General features: G+C 41.8%; 2 protein-coding genes, 2 non-coding genes and 1 gene segment (V, D, J or C); all 5 read left to right on the forward strand.

Moving 5' to 3' along the window:
- Positions 1-423: 423 nt before the first annotated feature.
- Positions 424-495, forward strand: trnae-uuc (transfer RNA glutamic acid (anticodon UUC)). Its single transcript has one exon. It is a non-coding gene; the product is annotated as a tRNA-Glu (tRNA).
- A 396-nt stretch (positions 496-891) lies between these two features.
- On the forward strand, positions 892-963 carry trnaw-cca (transfer RNA tryptophan (anticodon CCA)). Its single transcript has one exon. It is a non-coding gene; the product is annotated as a tRNA-Trp (tRNA).
- A 2,527-nt stretch (positions 964-3,490) lies between these two features.
- On the forward strand, positions 3,491-4,309 carry LOC117965206 (Ig kappa chain V region K29-213-like). The segment is given in 2 exon segments: positions 3,491-3,566; positions 3,750-4,309. Coding segments are annotated over 2 exon segments (471 nt in total).
- Positions 4,310-10,797: 6,488 nt separating this feature from the next.
- On the forward strand, positions 10,798-15,037 carry LOC117965241 (uncharacterized). The gene is made up of 15 exons (XM_059006316.1): positions 10,798-10,891; positions 10,978-11,036; positions 11,127-11,216; positions 11,637-11,764; positions 11,842-11,988; positions 12,094-12,174; positions 12,852-13,022; positions 13,127-13,223; positions 13,319-13,539; positions 13,617-13,767; positions 13,859-14,067; positions 14,165-14,282; positions 14,367-14,566; positions 14,644-14,758; positions 14,886-15,037. The coding sequence occupies exons 1-15, from the start codon at positions 10,866-10,868 to the stop codon at positions 15,020-15,022; spliced, it is 1,950 nt and encodes a 649-aa protein (XP_058862299.1). The 5' UTR covers positions 10,798-10,865; the 3' UTR covers positions 15,023-15,037.
- Positions 15,038-15,084: 47 nt separating this feature from the next.
- On the forward strand, positions 15,085-17,357 carry LOC131703060 (zona pellucida sperm-binding protein 2-like). The gene is made up of 6 exons (XM_059005929.1): positions 15,085-15,146; positions 16,185-16,361; positions 16,450-16,591; positions 16,839-16,932; positions 17,025-17,129; positions 17,222-17,357. The coding sequence occupies exons 1-6, from the start codon at positions 15,085-15,087 to the stop codon at positions 17,329-17,331; spliced, it is 690 nt and encodes a 229-aa protein (XP_058861912.1). The 3' UTR covers positions 17,332-17,357.
- The last annotated feature ends 5,143 nt before the right edge of the window (positions 17,358-22,500 follow it).

The raw sequence follows: 22,500 nt of genomic DNA on the forward strand, positions 1-22,500 counted from the left end.
AGCGCTCGCTTAGCATGCGAGAAGTAGCGGGATCGATGCCCGCATTCTCCAAATAGTTTTAATGTATCTGAGTATTTAGTCCCAACGCATTTTGGAGATAAATACAGTGTGACAATTCTTTGTCACAGAGACGCCCGCCCTACATGTGTATTTTAAAGCACAATCTGCTAATTTGTAATATTCCCCAGACTGAAAAACTGCAGTGCGCCCTCCATCGTGTCTTCCGAGAAACACAAAGGGAGATTTTTAAATATATATTTTTAGCAATTGAAGAGTTTGTGTTCATTGAGAATAAATATAAATGGCTTGAAGTTTGCGTTCATTTGTAACGTGTTTATAATGAAATATCGGTTCTTGTGTTTTTACCAATCATTGTACTGTATACTAGCTACTGTTGCATGTCCATGATTTTGTTAATCAGCTTCCCATATGGTCTAGCGGTTAGGATTCCTGGTTTTCACCCAGGCGGCCCGGGTTCGACTCCCGGTATGGGAACGTCTTTGTTATTGTCATTTTGTTACAGAACTGTGGTCATGTGTAATGTGTTTTCAATATGATAATAAAGCTACAGTTACTCGAAATATATATATTATATATATACAGAATGATGCAAATGTATTTGACTCTATTCACATTCCCATCGCGTGGAACCATCGCAGTTTGTTTTTAAATTATATTAGTCCCTGTTCAAGACAAAGTCTCTCTGGGGTGGGACGATCATTAGATTGCCGATGTAAGGTCTCTGGTCCCATCGTATAAGCAAGATAGTTTATTCACAAATAAATACATACACTTTTATTTATGTTTCTGTTGGTAAATTAACACATTATCGCATGCGTTCATGTCACGCTGTGCACTCTAACATTGCATCACAAGCAAACAGTACACCAGGACTTCGTGGCGCAACGGTAGCGCGTCTGACTCCAGATCAGAAGGTTGCGTGTTCAAATCACGTCGAGGTCAAAACCGTCTTCATATCTATTCCACTCTATATCATTTTTTAGCGTATTTGAAATCCGGACATTTATTTATACAATTTAGCCCACACAACATGTTGATTATATAGCGACAAACAAATTACTTCCTGGGGGGGCAGTTCAGTTTCAATCAAGTTCCAGTCTCTCTGCCATTATCTTGCGCTGCTGTGTTTGGTCAGGTAAAAAGGGCGTGACCAGAGCGGTATGGGCAATCCCGTTAGGTAGCTTGCATGTCAATCTCTCCTTCTTTTCTATTTATACACCCAGCACTGCTTCCGCCCTTCGGCTGTGTTTGTTTCTATTCTTTTCATCATTCAGCTTTTGTATTTTTCTGCAGGAGCTCCATCGTTAGTCTTTTCTGCTCCCTCCAGTCTCCAGCGCAGCTACAGCGCCGTTCAAAGCGCAGCGTCATTCTCAGCTTGCTCTGCGTTTTCATCAGAAAGACTGTTCCGACGTCACCGCTGCACTGCAACTCTTTCACACCGGCGCCTCACAGACCATGGTTACCACGGCAACGCCTCATCGAGTGACTCCTGGGAGTGGTAAGTTGCCATGGCGACCAGGCAGCTTTAACAGGCAATGCGAGCCTGTGCCTCACTACTGCAATCTTCTGGCTCCTGCTGCTGCGCTTTTGCAACATGAGAGCTTCAACTCCGCCGAATTGTGACATCTAAATACTGCGTTAACTTACTTATATCATCACTAACTGTTCTAAAGCAAATGTTTTATACATAGACGAGGATTTTAATCGCATTAACCAAATATATGCTACCCTGCTTCATTGAAGCCAATAGTTTCAATTCCAATCACAACCTCTAGATGGCAGCATAACACCACAAGCTCTACATAATTGAAGCTGATTTTCTATCGCTGCGAATCTCGCACACTCCAAACTTCTATCAATTCCTGCAGTTCGTTGTCTTTCCGATTCTTGAAATGTATTTGTTTACGACTGTAAATCGCCCTGGATAAGGGCGTCTGCTAAGAAATAAATAATAATAATAATAATAATATTTGTTGGAAAACGGTCTGGAACTAAAGTAAAGTATTTTTTTTAAATACAGTGCTATTTGAGTATTTAAAATATGTTTTTCTTCCAAATTAAAATGCCAGCAACGGTGTGTTAATTTAACGAAGCGCCTAACGCCGCTCGGAACGTTCGCATTTTTAAATCCTAACGGTCTCTGCTCAGCTGAGTGGAATGTTCACGAGCCGGTTGCCTAGCAGCGTCTCCCCCTCCTTCTCTGCCCCGCCCTCTCACCCTCTCTCATTGCTCCAGCTAGGAGTTCAAATTTAGCTTTTTTTATATCAGTACAATTCTTTACTAACTTTTACAAATGAGCTTATTAGCAGGCGTCCGGCCAGACCACAGGGGTCGCTTGTGTGCGGTTTCAATGTATTATGGCTGGAGCTATCCTATGTAACAGGTGCTGAAACCACATCCGTTCATCTTCCAGGGACAGGTTTCCTGGGAGCCATTGTTTAAACTGCAAGCAAATGTGCATAATGACGCTCTTAAGAACAGGTTAGAGGCTTCTATACCTGTCCTGTTCTGTGAGAAACAGGGAGTGTTTCACGCTATGGAGCCGACTGGAAAAGGATGCATGTATTAAAACAATCTGGAAGCAACTGCTTTAACTTGCTGGGGCGACTAAACTTTTATTAGGTCATTGAGTCACACAAAGTGGCTCAAAGGACAATATAAATCAATTAGAGTCTCCCAGCCAATTAAAACGCTGAATTCATGAAGATGGCAATACATCTTTTAGGGGAATTTTTTCAGATCTTTGCTCTTTGAAAATATTAACGGTAAATTGAGTCAGCCGAGCCTGTCTCTTATGGAATGAGAATATCTCTCCACAACCTTAAAATGAGAAAACACCAAACACCACAAACTGCACTACACTCTGTGACCACAAGAGGGAGAGAGAGAGTAATAAAACGATGCTCTTTAATCCAGAGCAGTGGTTCTTAACCTGAGGTCCTCAGAGACAGTCCAGGGGGTTCTCAGGAAAAAAACTGGAAACTTTTCACTCAACATTAGCAATGTGCAAAATCAAAATGTTTGCTTCTTGAATGGATTTGATTTCACAAAGTTTATGATGGATCTGTTAACCTGCAGCTCTGATTTTAATATTTTACAATTAATAATTATTTATACTGTGTAACAAAGCTACATAATCACAGCTGTGGCTAAGATGAATTGTTTAAGAGAAGGGAGAAGAGAGAGAAATAGCTGTGTTTGTACAAACTCAACACAAAGAAATCTATAAGCTATTTTTTCTATTTGTTTGCAAGATAAAACTTTTTTTCTGTTTATTTCCGAGTGGCAAAGAAACTGTGTCAGCTGAAAATGAGTTTAAACTTAAGAGCACTGCTTGGCTACAAGTGGCTGCTGTGCCAAGGAAGACAATTTGCATAGAAAAGACACTTTGCATTGGCAGCACATGCTTCAGTGCTCTGGGAGTGTTTATAGCCCTGTGAGTTTAACACTTCATGATTGAGAGCTGCCCTTCATGGCAACAGAATCCACAACAACAATGACTTTTATCAGCATCTTCATCTGGGCACTTGTCATCTGCACTCAGGGTAAGAATCATTGAGAAAAACATGTTTAAAGAAATATCTATTTCTGGGACAATTCTTAATACATAACTTTTAAAAGTAAAATGCTCAAATGAAAAAATAACAATGGCTTGAAATGTGATGTGTTTTTGTTGTTTAAATCAATAATGTTCTATAATTGTTTATGTTATTATCTATTATTTTCAGAATCCAGTGGACAGTATACTGTGACTCAGACTCCAGCAGTGAAATCTGTTCTCCCAGGAGACACAGTCGCTCTGAGCTGTAAAGTCAGCAGCGCAGTGGCTAATAACAACTACCTAAACTGGTACCAACAGAAACCTGGAGAAGCTCCCAAACTCCTGATCTATGATGCAAGTACCCTTGAGTCTGGGATCCCAACTCGTTTCAGTGGCAGTGGATCTGGGACTGACTTCACTCTGACCATCAGTGGAGTCCAGGCTGAAGATGCAGGAGATTACTACTGTCAAAGTGTACACAGTGGTCCTGTGTTCACACAGTGCTACACACCCGTACAAAAACCTCCCTCAGCAGGACTGCACAGCGACTGCACTGCTGCAGCTGGGACCTACTGCAGGTGCTGAGGGTGAAGGCAATGAAACGGGACCCGGCCTGTGGAGGAGCTCAACTGCACACAAACACACTGAACTCAATAACAACACACAGTTACATGTAGGTATGGATTCAATATTAGTCTATTTAAACAAACTGATTTTGTTGTGACTACAGGGTCATCTAGTAATGTAGTGATGATAACATCTATTTTAAATTCTGAAACATCATTGAGTTATTCCAAGAATTGTAAAAATGTAACTCATGTTTTTCATATCTGATTCTCATATGAAGATGTCCATGAATCCTGGGCTGGGTTGCACCAGCTGTGTGTAAGTTCTTACTTAGCTTAGTTATAGCGTAAGTCTTACTAACTTTAATTTGACACATGACTACATTGACACTAGTTGCACCAGGTCAGATAGTTCTAACACAAGGCTTAATTGTTGTTTAAAATGTATCCATACCTTTGAGTGGGTGTAATCTATTCGTAGAATCACATTTCCAGACGGCTCGGCAGCTGTTGCTGCTTCTCTTTCATGCTGATTTTAACAGAGTTTTTCGGCGTCAGCATATCTTGCGAGGCCGCATACATCCTCTTGACAGTTAAGATATTGACATTGATGCCGTTTTAGATGAGAGAATATTCTGATCACTGATTATGTGTGTGTATATAATAGGTGAAATGTGAATACAAATAAAAATGGATTTACTGAAATGTACAATTCTTCATTCATATCACTGTCACATGTCATGTATATTTTGAACACATTCATAATATTCACTTGAATTCCCTACATCACAGACTCCCCACTAATTCAGTCTCATTCCAAATGAAAGAAAGCTGGTTTGTTCCAATCTTTCTCAAAACAACATGTCAATACAAGAGCCATGTGTTTCTCAGTGAGCTGGGATTGCCATGGCAATGGAGTGTGATCAGTCACTGTGTGCGCCCTTTCACACACATCAATCAATCAATAAAGAAATCAATACATGAGTTTTCTACCTTTTCCCCTGGCTTGTTAAATATTAGCATGATTGAAATCATGAAAACGCACTCGTAGCAGTTCAAGGTACATCTTGGAAAGGCCTGTGAAAGACAGTGAAGTAGATGTTCCATTTAGAAGAGTAAGAAGCTGTCAAAATGAGAACAATGAAAAGAAAAATGACAGGTCCATTACTTGTACAGCAGCAGCAACACATGGGAAGGTATAACACTATGGTTAGGGGTAGGGCACTACATACCCTTTAATTCTCAATAGGATTGAAATAATGACACAAACACAAACATTATTGTCAGTTTAGACAGACACACAGATTAGACAGCAGTGATACACTGAGAGCTTTGACTGGGGGAAAAATAGAAGAAAACAGTAAAAGTGGCCCAACCCTATGAAGCCCCACTGGTGCTCATGGCTCAGATGTCATCTAACTGCCTGGGACAGGATTTGTATAAAGGAAGGTGCTTTGCATACCTGTGCCTGCCTCACTGCTCTACACAACAGCTAGAATAACTGCACTGCTCCATTGCTCAGGGTTTTTAAAGCTGACAGTTCAGCCCTTTCACAGTCACTGAGACACACAGAGAACATGGCTTCACTGGGGCTCCTCCTCTGCACACTGGCACTCTTTGCTCATGGTAAGAAATCCTCATTATTATTAATTATTATTAATATCAGCGCTTCCTCAGCACACAGTGGAATGCAGTTAATGGACGAGGCTGTTGACTCTGTGGGTTGATGTTCTGTGTTTTTATTTTCAGAATCCAGCGGTCAGATTGTCCTGGCTCAGAGTCCCACAGTGGAGTCTGTCTCTATAGGAGGGAGTGTCACTCTGAACTGCAGATCCAGTAGCTCTGGTTTTACCAGCAGTCTAGCCTGGCATCTGCAGAAACCCGGAGGAGCTCCTAAACTCCTCTTCTCTTCACTGAATAGCCGAGTCTCTGGAGCTCCAGCTCCATTCACTGACAGCAGGTCAAGAACAAACTTCATGCTGACCATCAGTGGAGTCCAGGCTGAAGATGCAGGAGATTACTACTGTCAGCAGCACTATAGCTTCCATTCACTTGACCTCCAAGAGACACACTGCAGATATTAATACTGACCACACGAGGGAGCCATAGCACCACTGCTGTCCATAATGTAATAACTCAATGCTGAGACAATTGAAATAGGCAGCTGTTACCTCCCCAGTCAGCCCAGTTCTCCCATTGTTAACACAAGGCTCCTCACACCCAGTCATCTAAACACTACAGTGTGGTCTGTGTCTGGAGGAAGGAGCTGCTCACAGTGATCCATGCTGGGAAACACTGACTCTAATATCTCAACATTTGCAGCTTCCACCCCTGCCAGTGAATATTAAAGAATGTTAAAATGTCCCTTTAGCAGGCCAGCATTTTAAACACAATGATTCTCCCCTTGCTCTCCTCTCTGAGAGTTGCTGTAAGCTGTCTGTCCCACACCCCAGTTATTCCTGCAGACTCACATCAGTGTGTGTCAGCATAGAGGTTACAGCATGTCATTCCACCAGCATGGGAAGGGATTTCTGTTGCAATTCCACAGCCAGCAGCACAGACTGCACTACACTCTGTGACCACAAGAGGGAGAGAGTAATTCCACAGCCCAGCAGCACAGACTGCACTACACTCTGTGACCACAAGAGGGAGAGAGTAATTCCACAGCCCAGCAGCACGTTGCTCATGTAGTGAGGATGTTCAGCAGGATTCCTGCTTCTTTTCTCAGTGAATAATAATTCATTCCACCCCAGATGTTCTCATCAGTAATCAGTTTCCCCGGTGCTCTCGTGGTTAGGATTTATACCTCGTTTCCACTGCAGGCCGGGCTAGGGCTGGCTGGGCCAACAAAATTGTGCTCATGTATTTTTATCAAACGTGGTCAAGTCCGGAGGTTCTATAGAGCGGCACTAGCAAGGAACGACAAGCTTCTACAAAATGTGACGTGCAGCTTTTATATACGAGAAAGAAAAAGATACTGCTTAGCAAAAGAATTACATGTCATTTTTTTAATTATAGTGTGTCCCTACTAGGGATGTAATGGGTTAAACGCTCAATCGATAAATACATTCATAACGTTTTTACTTGAATGGTAACATATACTAATTTAAAAGTAAATATCCAAACTCGCCTGTAATTTATTTGGCAATATAAACACCGGTCTGCAGCGCGGCGCGCAAGGGGGCTTTAAAAAAGTAAAAGTGACCTGCATCCCAGCATGCTGTGCGCCTGCAGAACTGCTGACTGTAAATCAGCTGCGAACAAGACTGACACGGGAACACGTCAGCGTGTTAAAAGCGTGACGTCATTGTTTTATTGTCATGCTTTATGTATCCATAGTCCTGAAATAAACATCGCCCGCACAGGGACTTGAACCCTGGACCCTCAGATTAAAAGTCTGATGCTCTACCGGGATCTTTCACAGCTGCTGCGCTTTCTTAACACAAGAGCATTCAATAAATTAAATCCAAACCGAGAGGACATTTTAGAGGAACATGAAAATCAATTGAATGACGTTGCAACAGAGGGAAAAAATCCTGGTTCATCTGAAGGAAGATGTTCCTGTTCTTCTGTAGACAGATATTTGGAAAACACACAGAGCCGCTTCTCTGGATCACGTGTTGAATCGCTGGAGCTGTCCAGTGTACCCGCTGCTGACCCGCATCCCTTCATCTTCCACAGGGATAGATGTAGTGCTTGTGTGCCATTGTGGCTCTATATAGAGTTATATCATGAATGTGGATATTAAAATTGAATTTAGATCAATGGAAATAAAAAATAAGTTAAGGATGGATTGTTTGATATACGTTTACGTCTGGGCTTCTTAAAAATCTTATGGAGTTGCTTAGATGCTGTTTACTTATAAGTCTGTGATTTATAAAGATACATATCAGTAGTCACAGACGGGTCTTGATTTCTTATTGAAGTAATATTTATTTGTACAGGTAGCCTACGCCTTTCTTAGCTTTGAAAATCTCAGTGACTCTTCCCCTGTATCTCACTGTAAAAGGTGTGTATTAAAACTATCTGGAAGCAACTGGTTTAACTTGCTGGAGTGACTACACTTAGGAGCCCGTCATAGGTGATGCCACAGCTGAGACATTTGTTAGGTCATTGAGTCAAAGTGGCTCAAAGGGCTACATAAAACACTATGTGCCTCTCAGCCAATTAAAACACTGAATTCATGTAGATTCCCAGCTGCTCAGTAAACATGTCTGAAATGGGTCAATACTGGACCAATATTAGCAAACCTTTTCACCCGTTTTGGTGCAATGCTGACAGGCCAATTTGACTATATTGGAACAACTGCGTGTCAGAATTTGATCGGTATTGTTTGCACATGGGCCCAGTACATGGCCCAGTGCTGGCAATCTGAATTGGCTACGAACTGGCACATTAAGAAAAAACATTACTGTGTTTAAGTTGGTGCCATAATGGCCATTACAGGGACTCTTGTCAATTTTGCTTTTATTTGAAACGGTTTCAATGTATTAGGGCTGTAAACCACATCCGTTCATCTTCCAGGGACAGGTTTCCTGTGAGCCATTGTTTAAACTGCAAGCAGTGATGCACACACACACACACACACACACACACACACACGCAGTGATACACACACACACACTCACACACACACACGCAGTGATACACACACACACACACACACACACAGTGATACACACACACACACACGCAGTGATACACACACACACACTCACACACACACACACGCAGTGATACACACACACACACACACACAGTGATACACACACACACAGTGATACACACACACACACACTCACACATACACACACGCAGTGACACACACACATACATACTCAGACACTGACACAAACACACACATGCAGTGATACACACACACACGCAGTGACACACAATGACACACACACGCAGTGATACACACTCACACACACACGCAGTAATACACACACACACACTGACACACACACGCACACGCACACGCACACGCACACACACACTCACGCACGCGTTGGCAGCACGAGAGTGAAGGGAGAGAGAGCGCGAGAGGACGAGCAGAGCGAGGGTGCAACACGAGCCGTCATACAGGTGCAGCGTTTGAATTTTTATTGTTGTCAAGTCATTTTCATCAAGTCCCAAGTCAAGTCTCAAGTTAAGTCTGAAGTCCCCAGAAATGCGCCTCCTGTCGGACTCGAGTCCACAGCTCTGCCTAAAGGGACCTCGCAGTAGAATCGAGGTTGTTCAGCACAAGAAAGAATATCAAGGCGACGGAACAAGCCTGCTTGCTGCTACAAAAGCGGCGCTATACTAAACTTTACCGATGCGTTAGGAATAGACACCATTAATTTATTCATGCTTTTACATATCAGCAAATTGCATTTACAGAAAATACATGATTATCGTGAACATTTGATAAAATCAAACAATCAAAAAATTCCACTGACTCACACTGCTTTCACTTTTTACCATTTACTTCTCGCCCTTAGCTTGCGTCTCAATGCGTGATGACGTTTGTTTTGTTGACTCAGTTGCCATAGGAACGTTTAAAACTCCGCGACAAACTTTACTCAAACGCACAGCTGAACAGAACACCCCCCCTCAGACATGTGCTGTCTATTCACGGGAACACACCACTGAACCAGTTAGTTCAGATGAGCGCTGGATACACAAGAAACAATCTGACAATTTCACAAATAAACCCGTTTGTGTTCAAACCTATGAGAGGTGGAATGTAACAAAAATGTGAACTGCAAAAGCCAGAGCGTCAAACATCAACGACAAAGTTCAACATTTGAATTGAAATAACAGCTGTCAAATAGACAAAGCTCAACACTCGAAGATAATATGCCAAATTGAAAATGCTCAACACACTAATTGAATTAATTATACATAAAATAATGAATGCACTTAAGCTCAATAATTGAAATGGGAACTTCAGATCTTAAATAAATTGATTACAATTCAAATTTCCAGCACGCCATCCGATTTGTGTTTAGTCTGTTCTAAATCAATACTGCGCGTTGTATTTCAGGTTAAGCGCTGTGCTTTCCATTTGCCACTTGGTCATTCTATTCCCCGGGACTGCCCCTGTCATGGCAAATCTGACATGCTAAAGAGATGCTTTGCACTGTTTCTTAAATCAAGTGGCCTCAAATAAATTGTCTACATTAATGTCTGCTTAGCCTACCTGTCAGTCTGGTGAAATTGTAAAAATGTGTAATTGACTTGTGGATGTTCACATCAGAACTCGAGCTGTCATTCTCGTCCCCTCAAACTGGCGCAGGCAACACATCTGCCTGGATTCCTGCATGATATAAATGTGTTTCTTCATTTGCGCGGCCTGCTTTTTATTATTCATTGGGGTTTGTTTACTACACGCCTCCATAGCTGAGCCTTTAATCAGACAGTCCTTGTAGGTGACAGTCCAGTTTGATCCGCACGTACTTCTGCCAAACTTAAATTCAAAATACAATCTTCTAAATGGGTTGTAATATAATTTCAAAAGTATTATTTATTTATTTATTTATTTATTTATTGTACTGATTGAAAATTAGAGGACTAATATGAAAGAGGTGCGTGCATCAATTGCAGCTAATCAGCTCCCATTAACACCTGAACCTATTTATAAACCCATTGCGCACTAAGGAACACCAAACTCAGCTACTGACGGTTTTGTTTTTATTATTGTTTCTTTATAACGGTGAAGGAAGTTCACGGTCGGGGCTGCCTTGGATTTAATGATGCCGTGTTGTCTTAGATTTGGGTAATTAATTGTTGATCTTTTCTCTACTTTAGAAACGTTCATTTTATTGTGTGTTTCTCACTTGCGTGTTTTTGTTTCCAATGCAGAATAACATTGCTGTTAGCAGTGTTAGTCACTGAAGTTTGGACGCAGAACCCCCCTCTAGGTACGATAACGGTCGCTTCAGCAGAGCTGTCCTTTCAGCTTCCTGTTTATTTGCCGGTTGTGTGTTTTCATGTATCGTTGTCTTCTGCAGGCTCGGTGAGGACAGAATGTCAAGGGAGTGTTATGATGATGATGTTGGATAAGTCTTTTGTTGGAAAGTATTTTCGCATCAATGTGATTGGTGAGTGATCATTTTTCTTGAATGGAAAGCTTTTGATGTACAAAGCCTGTTGACTCGTAATGTAATAACCTGAATTAAGTACAGAGCACTCCTGCGCTGTATGACAGCAACCAGGCTTCGTTTTTGTAAGATGCAGGGTATGAAACTCTTGCGTTAGCTTCAAAAGCATGTTGCTGATCACACTAAATAGACCTGTGCTGCTACAACCTTAGTCAGATTTGTTGACTGCAAGTGCGCAGAAATAGAAATCATTTTCTCTAAACGTACTGTTCCGAATGGGCGTCTAATTCTACTAATACAGTTTTAAAAGTTTCAATAAGTAGATGGGACGGGGCAGTGGGGTTGTCACTTTGTTATATCTCTACCTTGCTTGATCACGTGTACGGTTTCTTAAAAGGCCAACTGAATTTCTTTCCATAGACAATAAGGGGGCGCTTGTGTCCCTCTCTCCAAGACTGGCCGCACAGTGTGGATATAGCTTAACTGTTGACTTCTTGGGAAATGCCAAGTTCCTTGCTTCTGTGGTGAGCTGCTTTGCTCAGAACACAGTGAGTCATCATTTTATTTCTTGTAAGCTTGTTTCTAATGGTGACATGCTGGGACTAACTTTAGCATTTGTTTCCAGAATGATGAGACCTACAAGCTGACAGTACAAATCAGTGTCTTCTCAAACAGTGCTATGACTTCAGCTTCCTCCTATGTTCAGAGCATGACATGCCGCTATTCTCCATGGGCAGAGAGGGAGATTCTTTGTGAAAGAAACTACATGGAGGTAAGGGCTGTCGGGATGTGATAATGCTGTTCAGTATAAGTTGTGTGGGTATTTTATTGTCACTACAGAAGTGCTTCACTCATGACTAATGTGAATTCTCTTTAGGTTTCTGTGAGAAGAGGTGTGCCACTTATTGAGCCCAACTTTGTTCAAGATGATCCTGATTGGTCCCTTGTGTACCCTGAGGTAGAATCATGTGACTTTGCATTTGCTTCATTCACATCCCCTTGGTCTTGCCTATTGAGGTCTACTCTACTGTCTCATCTAGAGGAAGCAAAATCTAACGGCCCCCTTAACTTTAACCTGTCTCCCAAGAGGGTGGCCATATTGGAATTGTGTGACATTTTAAGGCATTGGCTTTGCATGCATGTATTCTGTGATTTCTTGGGTAAAATTAGATTGTGAAGAAGTTAACCCTTTCTTGTCAGTGTGTGTAAGCCTTGTATTTCAACCACTGAGGTAGTGGCTTCATATGTGCTGGGCTATAAACCCTTCATGCTAAATGTGTCCTGATTTACCTTTTGAAGTCTGCTGCATAGGTGCAATTTCAGGTATTGTCCTAAAGTTTGGTACACTGATGTATTAAGGTCCAGTACAAATGAATGGCTGTAAACTCTGCCTGTATCGGATACAGACCACATGCTTTAACGTAGGTTTTCGTACGCAGTTGCATTTGAGGATTTACTCTGTTCCATTAGAGATGCCCGCTGAACCTAGAACTGTTTCAGTGATACGTTCTTAAACTTTCACTTTTTCAGTTTTAGTTCCTGTTTATTAAACATGACATCTGTTATGACAAATCCTTTAGACTGGGGATGCTTTGTGTTCAAACTTCCTAATCTAATGAGATTTTCTTCTGCTAGGCAACTGCTGCTGACAACAGCATCTGGAAAATTGTGTTCCATCTCCCAGTAAATAGAAAGACCACTATGACTGTTGCTCAGGCCATGACAAATGGCTATGGCATAAACACTACACCAACTCGAATTCTGGTTAGAGCTGCATACAATTCCACAGAAAGCCAGCCTCAGGTGGTAAGTAGTCTAGGCTTCATTGTCTAGTACAGTATATCCAGACTATAAAGGTAGACTACAGTCTTGCTTTTGTTTTAGTAAAAGTTCCCCCTCCCCTCCAACAGATCCAAACTGTACCAATGGCTGTGCTAAGATCAACCACCTTTTATAAGCAAAGATGGATGGTCATGATGGTGGACACTGCAGTTACATGTCCTACTGGTGAGTAAGCTTATGGAGGGCAACGGTGCTCAAGAACTGTTCTAGGCTGAAGTGTGAATTTTCTATACTAAGTCTATGGTGTTCATTTCTGTCAGATGGAACAGCCTTCACAGAACAGATGATTACATGGAGTGTTCCTCGTGTTCTGCCTCCTCTTGTTCCGACACCACAAATTACTACCCTTGATGTTCAAATGGGAGTTGATGGCCGCAAGCTTGACCCTGCAACTATTCATAATAGAGATTATAAACTGGATGTCGGTCCTCAGCTAATCACTGTAAAAATTCCTGTGGGAGCTGATGGTGGATATTACAAGGTATGTAGAAGTTCAACATCTTCTAAATCCTTCTCATTTTACAGCTTTCCTCCTAAGATGCTTCTGTGTTTTTTCAGAGCCATGTATTGGACAACACCTATGTGATCTCTTACTCTATTGAACCAATGCTGGAGCATACCTGGCAAGATGGGCCTGAGAAGACCAAGTACACAGTACTTCATCCAATAACCACTCCTTTCATGCCTCGGCCACCAGTTGTCACAAACAGTATGTAGAACTTGTCCACATGTAGTAAATCAAAGGGATTTGTTGCAGTGCTCCACTTCATATCCATTTTAACTGCATGCTTTAATTTCAGACACTATTCCTAAAGCCAGAGTGTTCAATGTGACCCTGGGGACATTCCTGCCTGATGTGGAGCTGGTCAAAATCATAGTTGGTCCAGAGACGTTAACTGTGCCAGAAGCCAACCTAAAAGGTTATAATGTCCAGGAGCATGTCTTTCCCAATGGATCCAAGACCTACACCCTCCAGGTGCCATTTGAGGACCCCAATGTGAAGCAAAAGGTAACATCCCACCTGTTCAACCATCCAATTGTCCTTTTGAAAACACTTGCTTGCAGTCTGACTTTGGGTTTAATCCTACAAACCCTTGCTCTTTCAGGTAACTCCTCCAGACACCAGAACCTACATTCTGCCCCTGACCTACTTGCTGAATATATTGCCAGAGAATACACCCTTTACTCATCCTTCTGTAGTCGAAGCCATTCTCCAAGACATCAGTAAGTGCCTGACTATTTGGTCTACAACTACCTTTTTCTAACCAATCCAGTCCATTGCCCTGACAACTGCTCTTCCTCTTGCAGTTCCACCTACAGTAACTGGCTACTGTGATGGTGCTGCATTCTATACCATGGTAACATATGGCAACATGGGTCGCAACTGGATTCCTTTTGTGGGCTCAAGAGAGCTTGGTGGAAATCTGCTTGCCCTGTACAAGTATAATGCCAACTCTACCAATTTTTGGATGACTGTCCCATACAATTCAGTTGATGCCACTTATGAAGTAAGTGATGAAACTTTAAAATGAGTTTAGCTGTTTTGGGTTCAACACATTACTGACCTGATGTATTGTCTCTGTAGGTGATCAGTTCTTCAGGCATCAGAAGCAGGCTTGACTTGACCTTGAAGGATATTGGGACCATGGTTGTGGTGGCTGACTTCTCCCTGTCCTGCAGTTTCCCTACAAAGATGATTGGTAACTCTCTCCTGCAGACCAAGCATTCTTTGGAATAGCTGCTTCTTGAGATTGGCCAAAGGTTGCATGGAGTGTTATTGAAGCTATAATCTGTTTCCTTAACCTAGATCCAAATGCTGTGTTTCAGATTGTTTCACCAATGGAACTATGGCAGCTCTTGCTGTGAAAGTGGAATCTGTCCCCAGCTTGTCTCCAAGTCAACTAACTCTAAGGGATCCAAGTTGCCGGCCTCTTCAGTCCGATGCTATCAATGCGGTTTTCTAGTTCAATGTCAACTCCTGTGGCACAACTAGAAGGGTTAGTATTGACACATTTAAATCCATATTATGAGGAGGTTCAACCTAGACAAGTTGGCCACAACACCCCTGGATCAATCTGGGGAGCCATGGTGACTGGTGTTTCTCTCGGCTGAAATACTTACATGAATTGTGGAGATCTGAAGGATGCCACCTTTGTATTGAACTGCTTGTCCAGTTGAGAGGTGCTGTGACACATGACATGACTCTTGGTTATGGCATTGCATGTGCTGTCTATAGACCTTTTGGGTCAATTGCAGTGAACTGGAAGGAGCGTACTAACTGGGGATGATCCTGTGGTTAGTACGTAGGATGGGACTAACTAGTACATGAGTTAATACCAATTGTAGCTCGAGTCACCAGCTGTATTAATGTGTATTTGCAACAAATCCAAAATAACTGCTGTTGCCCTCCTACAGGTTACTAAAACAATACAAAATTAGTCTAGCAGTTTCTGTAGACAGACTTGTGGTATCATATTAACTGGAACATATCTGTATAATGTGAAATAATGTATAATGTGATATCTTGTAACAATTGTAAGTCGCCCTGGATAAGGGCGTCTGCTAAGAAATGAATAATAATAATAATAATAACAAACATGAGCTCCCAAAAATTCATGACCAATGCTTTTTATTTTTAAATTGTGAATTTGATACCAAGTTAGTACACAGCTGGGGATGATCCGGAGTACCATATTAGCTAGTGTGCAACTTGGTATACAGCTCCATACTAAATCTACAAGTTCATTGCAACCTGAGCCTTTGTGATTTCTCTTCCAGTTTGACAACAACCTCCTGACTTATGAGAATGAAGTGCTGTTCACATCTTACCGGTAAGGATTGCAATCAAATTGAGTATCCTTATGGTTGAGGCTGAAACTCTCCTAACCCCATCTCCTCTTTCCAGGTTGAGAGTTGCCTGTCACTATCTGGTCAATGACACCAAGGTAGTACAGTTCTTGTACCAGAATAATCCTGCACCTGTAGTCCAGCCTGGCTTGGGGGACCTTGCGGTCATCATGCGGCTTGCATTGGGTATGACTTGGCAATTGAAATAATATAGATGCTCTAGTGGTGTGTTTCCACCTATAGAATTCTCCCTTGCATCTCTGCAGATTCAACCTACAACGACTTCTATGGAGCTCAGGATTACCCTGTTGTGAAGTACTTGCGAAGACCCTTGTATTTTGAGGTAGAGCTCCTGTACAGCAGGGATCCACAGGCTGAATTGTTTTTGGAGAACTGCTGGGCAACCTATTCTGCTGACAGGAATAGCTCTCCCAAGTGGGATGTTGTTGTGGACAGGTAAGATGCTGGAATATGATATTGCTGCTACAAAACCTAGGAATTGGAGTTGTGGCTGATGTGCTCCTGACCTACTTTCTCTTTCTAGCTGTGAGAACTCTGCAGATGAGTACTTGACCATCTTTCACCCAGTCTCCAGCAATGCAAGAGTGCTGTTCCCTTCCCATCTGAAGAGGTTTGAAGTGAAAATGTTTTCCTTCACAAGCGGCCGGGATGCACTGAAAGGACAGGTAAAGTGGAGTGTTGGGATGGGGATCTTGTACCACCATGCATGGTTTGGATTGCTTTGCAAGCAGCAAATAGTCACTGTGCTCAAATATTTAGTGAGTTGGAATGAAAACCTATAACTGTAATTTTGCAAGAAACACTTACTATGATGCAATATATTTGTTTTTCAATTCAGTAATCCTCATTGGATGATGGTCCTGCCTGATCTATTGATGCTTGTTTTACTTGACAAGGTGTGCTGTCTTTCAGATTTACTTCCACTGCAGTGTTGTGATATGTGATTCAAACCGGCCATCAGACAGCCTCTGTAGCAGACAGTGCATTCCAGGGAAACAGAGGCTTGGTAAGAGCTCTGTCTGTTGGGGGGAGGGGGGGACATTTTGCATGCATTTTTGTCCCTTTGTTTTGATGGACTCCTCCTAATTCCTCCTGTAGGTCGCAGTGCTGAAGGGATGGATGGTGGTGCAGTAAAGGCGTTTGTGTCTTCTGGCCCAATTGAGCTGAAGAGAGATGGATCCCTTCACTTTATGCCTAGAAGCGGTAATATGCATGATGTGAACACAATTGCAGTTAAAGTAAAATATATAACTATCTCTTCATATTCCACTAACTGTTTCTTTCTTCTCTTGCAGGCCAATTCAATGTGTGGTCCCTTCTTGGAGCTGCAATGGGTGTGTGTTCAGTGGTTGTCTTTGTAGCTGGAGTTGTATATTTTTGGAAAATGCCCAAAAGTGTGTATTGATAAATAAAAATCTTGCTTGTAAAGACTGTTTGGATTGTGTGTTTGTGGTTTTTTTTTAATTTTTTTGGTGGGTGCTTGACTAATTCTACACCAATTATATATTGGTGTGTGTCAGAATGGCCATGTTAATGGGATTCTCTCCTCTTACTGCATTGAATGCTTTGCTTGTTTCCTTATCAGGCCATTCAAGATGGTGTGTTATTCAAGGACCCTTCATTAATTCATTGTGGACCCGGGGCAAAGACTTTCCTCCTCCATGGAGCTGTAACCCTATTTTTATATTCCTTCTTGCTTTTGATTTGCTGCCTTCAGTATGCAAAGTTTTTAGGGTGAAATTATCAGTATATAATTTATCATGTTCTAGCATCACAGAAAGTGTGTAGATTTATTTGGGTTGTTCGTTGTCTTTTTCTGTTATGAATGGAAGTTTTTATTTTGTTCACTGCGGTTTTATACGTCTTTTACTGGAAGTGGTCCCTGGTGAGAGCTCCAAGTAGGGTATTAGTTTAGCTTTTCAGTTTTCAATACTGTGTGTACAACTGAGTCCTATTTTATGAGGAATTGGTTAAACAAACCACTACTTGGCAACATGTTCTCTTCATGTTTGTTTTCACTGTGGTTTATATAGTCTGTTACTGGTTAAACTCATTTTACGGAACGCGTTCCATAACAAACCGGTACACCCGATGCGGGGAATCTTTAGATCCACGCACCAGTCTGAACCAGAAGTTCCATTCTTTGAGCTGTTCGATTAAAATACAGTATATATGAGAGAGCGCTGAGTTATTGGAACTAAATTCACTACACCAGCTGGCAACCCCTTGTGTAATGTGTTTATATTATACAGAGGACGCCGAGTTTGATGCAAGACTCGAGCAGGCGCATTCATATTAAACCTGCTATCAGACTCTCCAGCACCGTCACTCTGAGTGTTCTTTGAAACAGACTGAGTTTGTATTTATATTCATGTTGGGTTAATCAGAGATGATTATCGGCGGTCCGTCTGTAGTACTACCGGAGATTTTAATTGCACAGTTTGTACCGCTCTGTGCCCCGAAAAAGAAAATATTATTCAAAACGGTTTAAAATCAAATTATTTGTTAATATCACCATTTTTAGTTACTGTGGAACTACTTCTCTCAGTGGAAGGTGACACAAATAAAAAATATTAATATAAAGTTTAAAGTCTTTATTTACCAACAACACCACACTCCTAGACCCATTTAATAATAGCAATAATACACTCCAGGGTCTGTGTGTTATCATGAGATATATCACCACTTCCTGGGCGGTTGAAGAACTCGACTTCGTCTAGTGCCTCCCAACGCACCCAAGGCGTGGTGATATTACCTCATTATTATTATTATTATTTATTTCTTAGCAGACGCCCTTATCCAGGGCGACTTACAATCGTAAGCAAAAACATTTCAAGCGTTACAATACAAGTAATACAATAAGAGCAAGAAATACAATAACTTTTGTTCAAGTAAAGTACAAGTTTGACAAACCACAATTCAATAATACAGCAGGTAATAGTGATAGTTACATCAGGATGTGATTAAATACAAAGTACTACAGGTTAAAAACTTGGCAGATTACAGTATTCTGAAGTACAGGATTAAATGCAGTAAAATAGGGGCTGATAAGAGCAAAATAAAGCACATTTACATGAAGGGTGATAGTGTCCCAGGATACAAACAGAGGAGTTCTACAGGTGCTCTTTGAAGAGGTGAGTCTTAAGGAGGCGCCGGAATGTGGTCAGGGACTGGGTAGTCCTGACATCTGATAACACACACACCCTGTCGTGTATTACTGCTTCATTAATGTAGTCATTAGGTTTATATGTCACATTCCTTTGTTGTCACTGTATTGATTTAGATATTCGGGTTGGATACCTCGGAAGCCAGCGGAACTCCAGCGTTTCTCCGACAACCACTGATAACCCCTCCCGTGATGATCGGCGCTGCCATGACAACCCATGACATCACCCGCACAAGTTACAACACGGCGAGTCATTTTTTGTAGCACAGTATTAACGTGTTATTGTTTTCACAAAATAACATCAATAAGATTATCAGATCACCTGCTAGTGTGTACTAAACAAAACCTCAAATATCAGTGAATTGATACAGAGACAAGCCGTGGCACCAGCAAGAGGTTAAAATGAAATTAATAAATAAATTACGACATGAAAGAAAAATACATGTGGGTATATTTAATCAAAAATCCATGCATCCATAATTCTGATTATAATCCCACAGCTAATTCTTTACAAATTATCAATTTCTATGTTTCTAGGAGTGCTAATGTGGTGTACATATTAATGGATTTTAGAAATCATCTATGCTAGTTGCCCCTCAAACAGTTTTAAATATAATTTTGATTTAAATGGCAGGTAGTATATAAATCAATTTCTAAAACAGGTCGCATTTTGTAATTTAAATAGGCCTGCGTATGAGCTACCAAAACGTATTGTTGTTTCATGTCGTTATTAATGTATTTACTTCTTTCTTTGGTTAAACTTTAATCCAACCTTACATTTTAACTTCTTGAAGTTACCACAGCGTGTCTGTGTATGAATTACTGACGAGTAATATTTGTGATTTGATTACTCTAGCAGATGAACTGATAATGTATGGATGTTATTTTGTGAAAACAATACAATATTAAAAAAGAAATACTACAACATTTAATAAATAAATAAATAAATTATACACTAAACTGTAGCACATTTGTTTAGTCTTAATATCATAACAAATATACTTATTATAAATACACACTTCTTTTTATTTGTTGGAAAACGGTCTGGAACTGAAGTGTTTTTTTTTAATACAGTGCTATTTGAGTATTTAAAATATGGTTATCTTCAAAATTAAAATGCCAGCAACGGTGTGTTAATTAAACGAAGCGCCTAACGCCGCTCGGAACGTTCGCATTTTTAAATCCTAACGGTCTCTGCTCAGCTGAGTGGAATGTTCACGAGCCGGTTGCCTAGCAGCGTCTCCCCCTCCTTCTCTGCCCCGCCCTCTCGCCCTCTCTCGTTGCTCCAGCTAGGAGTTCAAATTTAGCTTCGTTATATTAGCGCAATTCTTTACTAACTTTTACAAATTAGCTTATTAGGGGCTTCGTGTTTTTAAGATGGTTCAAGTGCAGTCCGGGCAGACTGACTGGAGCATCATTACAGTATACCGCACTGCTCTTTTTAATGCTAAATATGTATCTGGTATTCTAAGTATTATCTACAATTAATAATTCAGCTATATTCATATTCAGAATGTAATACAGTATTAAGACAGGGTCCAGTATTATAAATAAATAAACACACTTTAAGAGAAACAGCAGTGATGTTTATTGTCCATTCACATACATTCTCTATATGTTTCTACATTGTGGTTGCACAGGGACAAGGGACTCAGTGATGTTAAAAAAAAAAAAAAAAAACTAGAGCCCACAATTAACCAATATAGAAAGGGGGAAGAAATGTATTGCCTGTTTGCAGTACCTTACACTTTTCTCTATTAAATGTCATTTGCCATGTGTCTGTCCAGTTCTGAATGCTGTCTAGATCATTTTGAATGACCTTTGCTGCTGCATCCAGGGCGACTTATAGTCGTAAACCAAAATACATTTCAAGAATCACAGTACAAGTATTAATACAATTAAGAGCAAGATAAATACAATGACTTTGGTTCTAGCAAGTACAAGTATGACAAAATACAATTCAATAATGGAGCAGATAACAGTGTCAGTTACAGTTACATCAGGATACAATTAAATACAAAATACTACAGATTAAATAACACTTGACAGATTACAGTACTCTAAAGTACAGGATTAGATGCAGTAAAATAGGGGGCAGATAAGAGCAAGTAAAGCGCATTTAAGGAAGAGTGATATGTGTCCAGAGGGAAAAACAGAGGAGTTCTACAGGTGCTGTCTGAGGAGGTGCCGGAAGGTGGTCAGGGACTGGGCAGTCCTGACATCTGTAGGAAGGTCATTCCACCACTACAGGGCGAGGGTGGAGAAGGAGCGGGCTCTGGAGGCAGGGGATCGTAGAGGAGGTAGAGCCAGTCCTCTAGTGCAGGAGGAGCGGAGAGGTCGAGTGGGGGTGTAGGGAGAGATGAGGGTCTTGAGGTAGCTGGGTGCAGTCTGGTCAAGGCATCTGTAGGCGAGTACAAGAGTCTTGAACTGGATGCGAGCGGTGATCGGGAGCCAGTGGAGTGAGCGGAGCAGTGGGGTTGTGTAGGAGAAGCGAGGTAGAGAGAACACCAGGCGAGCAGCGGATTTCTGGATGAGCTGGAGCGGACAGGTGGCAGACGCAGGGAGGCCAGCCAGGAGGGAAGTTGTCTAGGTGGGAGAGTACCAGGGCCTGGACCAGGAGCTGGGTGGCGTAGTTGGTGAGGAAGGGTCGGATTCTTCATATGTTGCTCAGGAAGAATCGGCAAGTGTGTGCCTGAGTGGAGATGTACTGGGAGTAAGAGAGGCAGGGGTCCAGGGTGACTCCGAGGTTCTTAGCTGAGGAGGAGGGAGAGAGTGTGGTAGATTCCAGAGGAATGGAGATAGAGAGATCAGAGGAGGGGGAGGAGGGAAAGAAAAGGAGGTCAGATTTAGAGAGGTCAGATTTAGAGAGAATCTGAGCATCATCAGCATAGAAATGGTGTGAGAAACCATAGGATGCGATGAGGGGGCTCAGGGAGCGGGTGTAGAGAGAGAAAAGGAGAGGACCCAAGACTGACCTGTTGAGAGAGGGTGAGGTGTGGAAGTTACTCCACGTCAGGTTACTTGGTAAGTGCGGTTGGAGAGTTAGGAGGAGAACCAGGCCAGAACAGTGCCAGAGATCCCCAGGTCAGCGAGAGAGGATAGTAGAATTGAGTGATCGACAGTGTCAAAGGCAGCAGAGAGGTTGAGGAGAATTAGGACAGAGGAGAGAGAGGCAGCTCGGGCAGAGTTTAGTGAGTTGGTGACAGACAGGAGGGCGGTTTCAGTGGAGTGAGCAGAGCGGAAGCCAGATTGGAGAGGGTCGAGCAGAGAGTGGTTGGACAGGAAAGCAGAGAGCTGGCGGTGTACAGCCCGCTTGAGGGTTTTGGAGAGGAAGGGTAGAAGGGAGACAGGACGGTAGCTCTGGAGGGAGGTGGGGTCGAGGGTAGGTTTTTTGAGGAGGGAAGTGAT

Source organism: Acipenser ruthenus, chromosome 32 (genome assembly GCF_902713425.1).
Source record: "Acipenser ruthenus chromosome 32, fAciRut3.2 maternal haplotype, whole genome shotgun sequence".
Lineage (NCBI taxonomy): Eukaryota > Metazoa > Chordata > Actinopteri > Acipenseriformes > Acipenseridae > Acipenser > Acipenser ruthenus.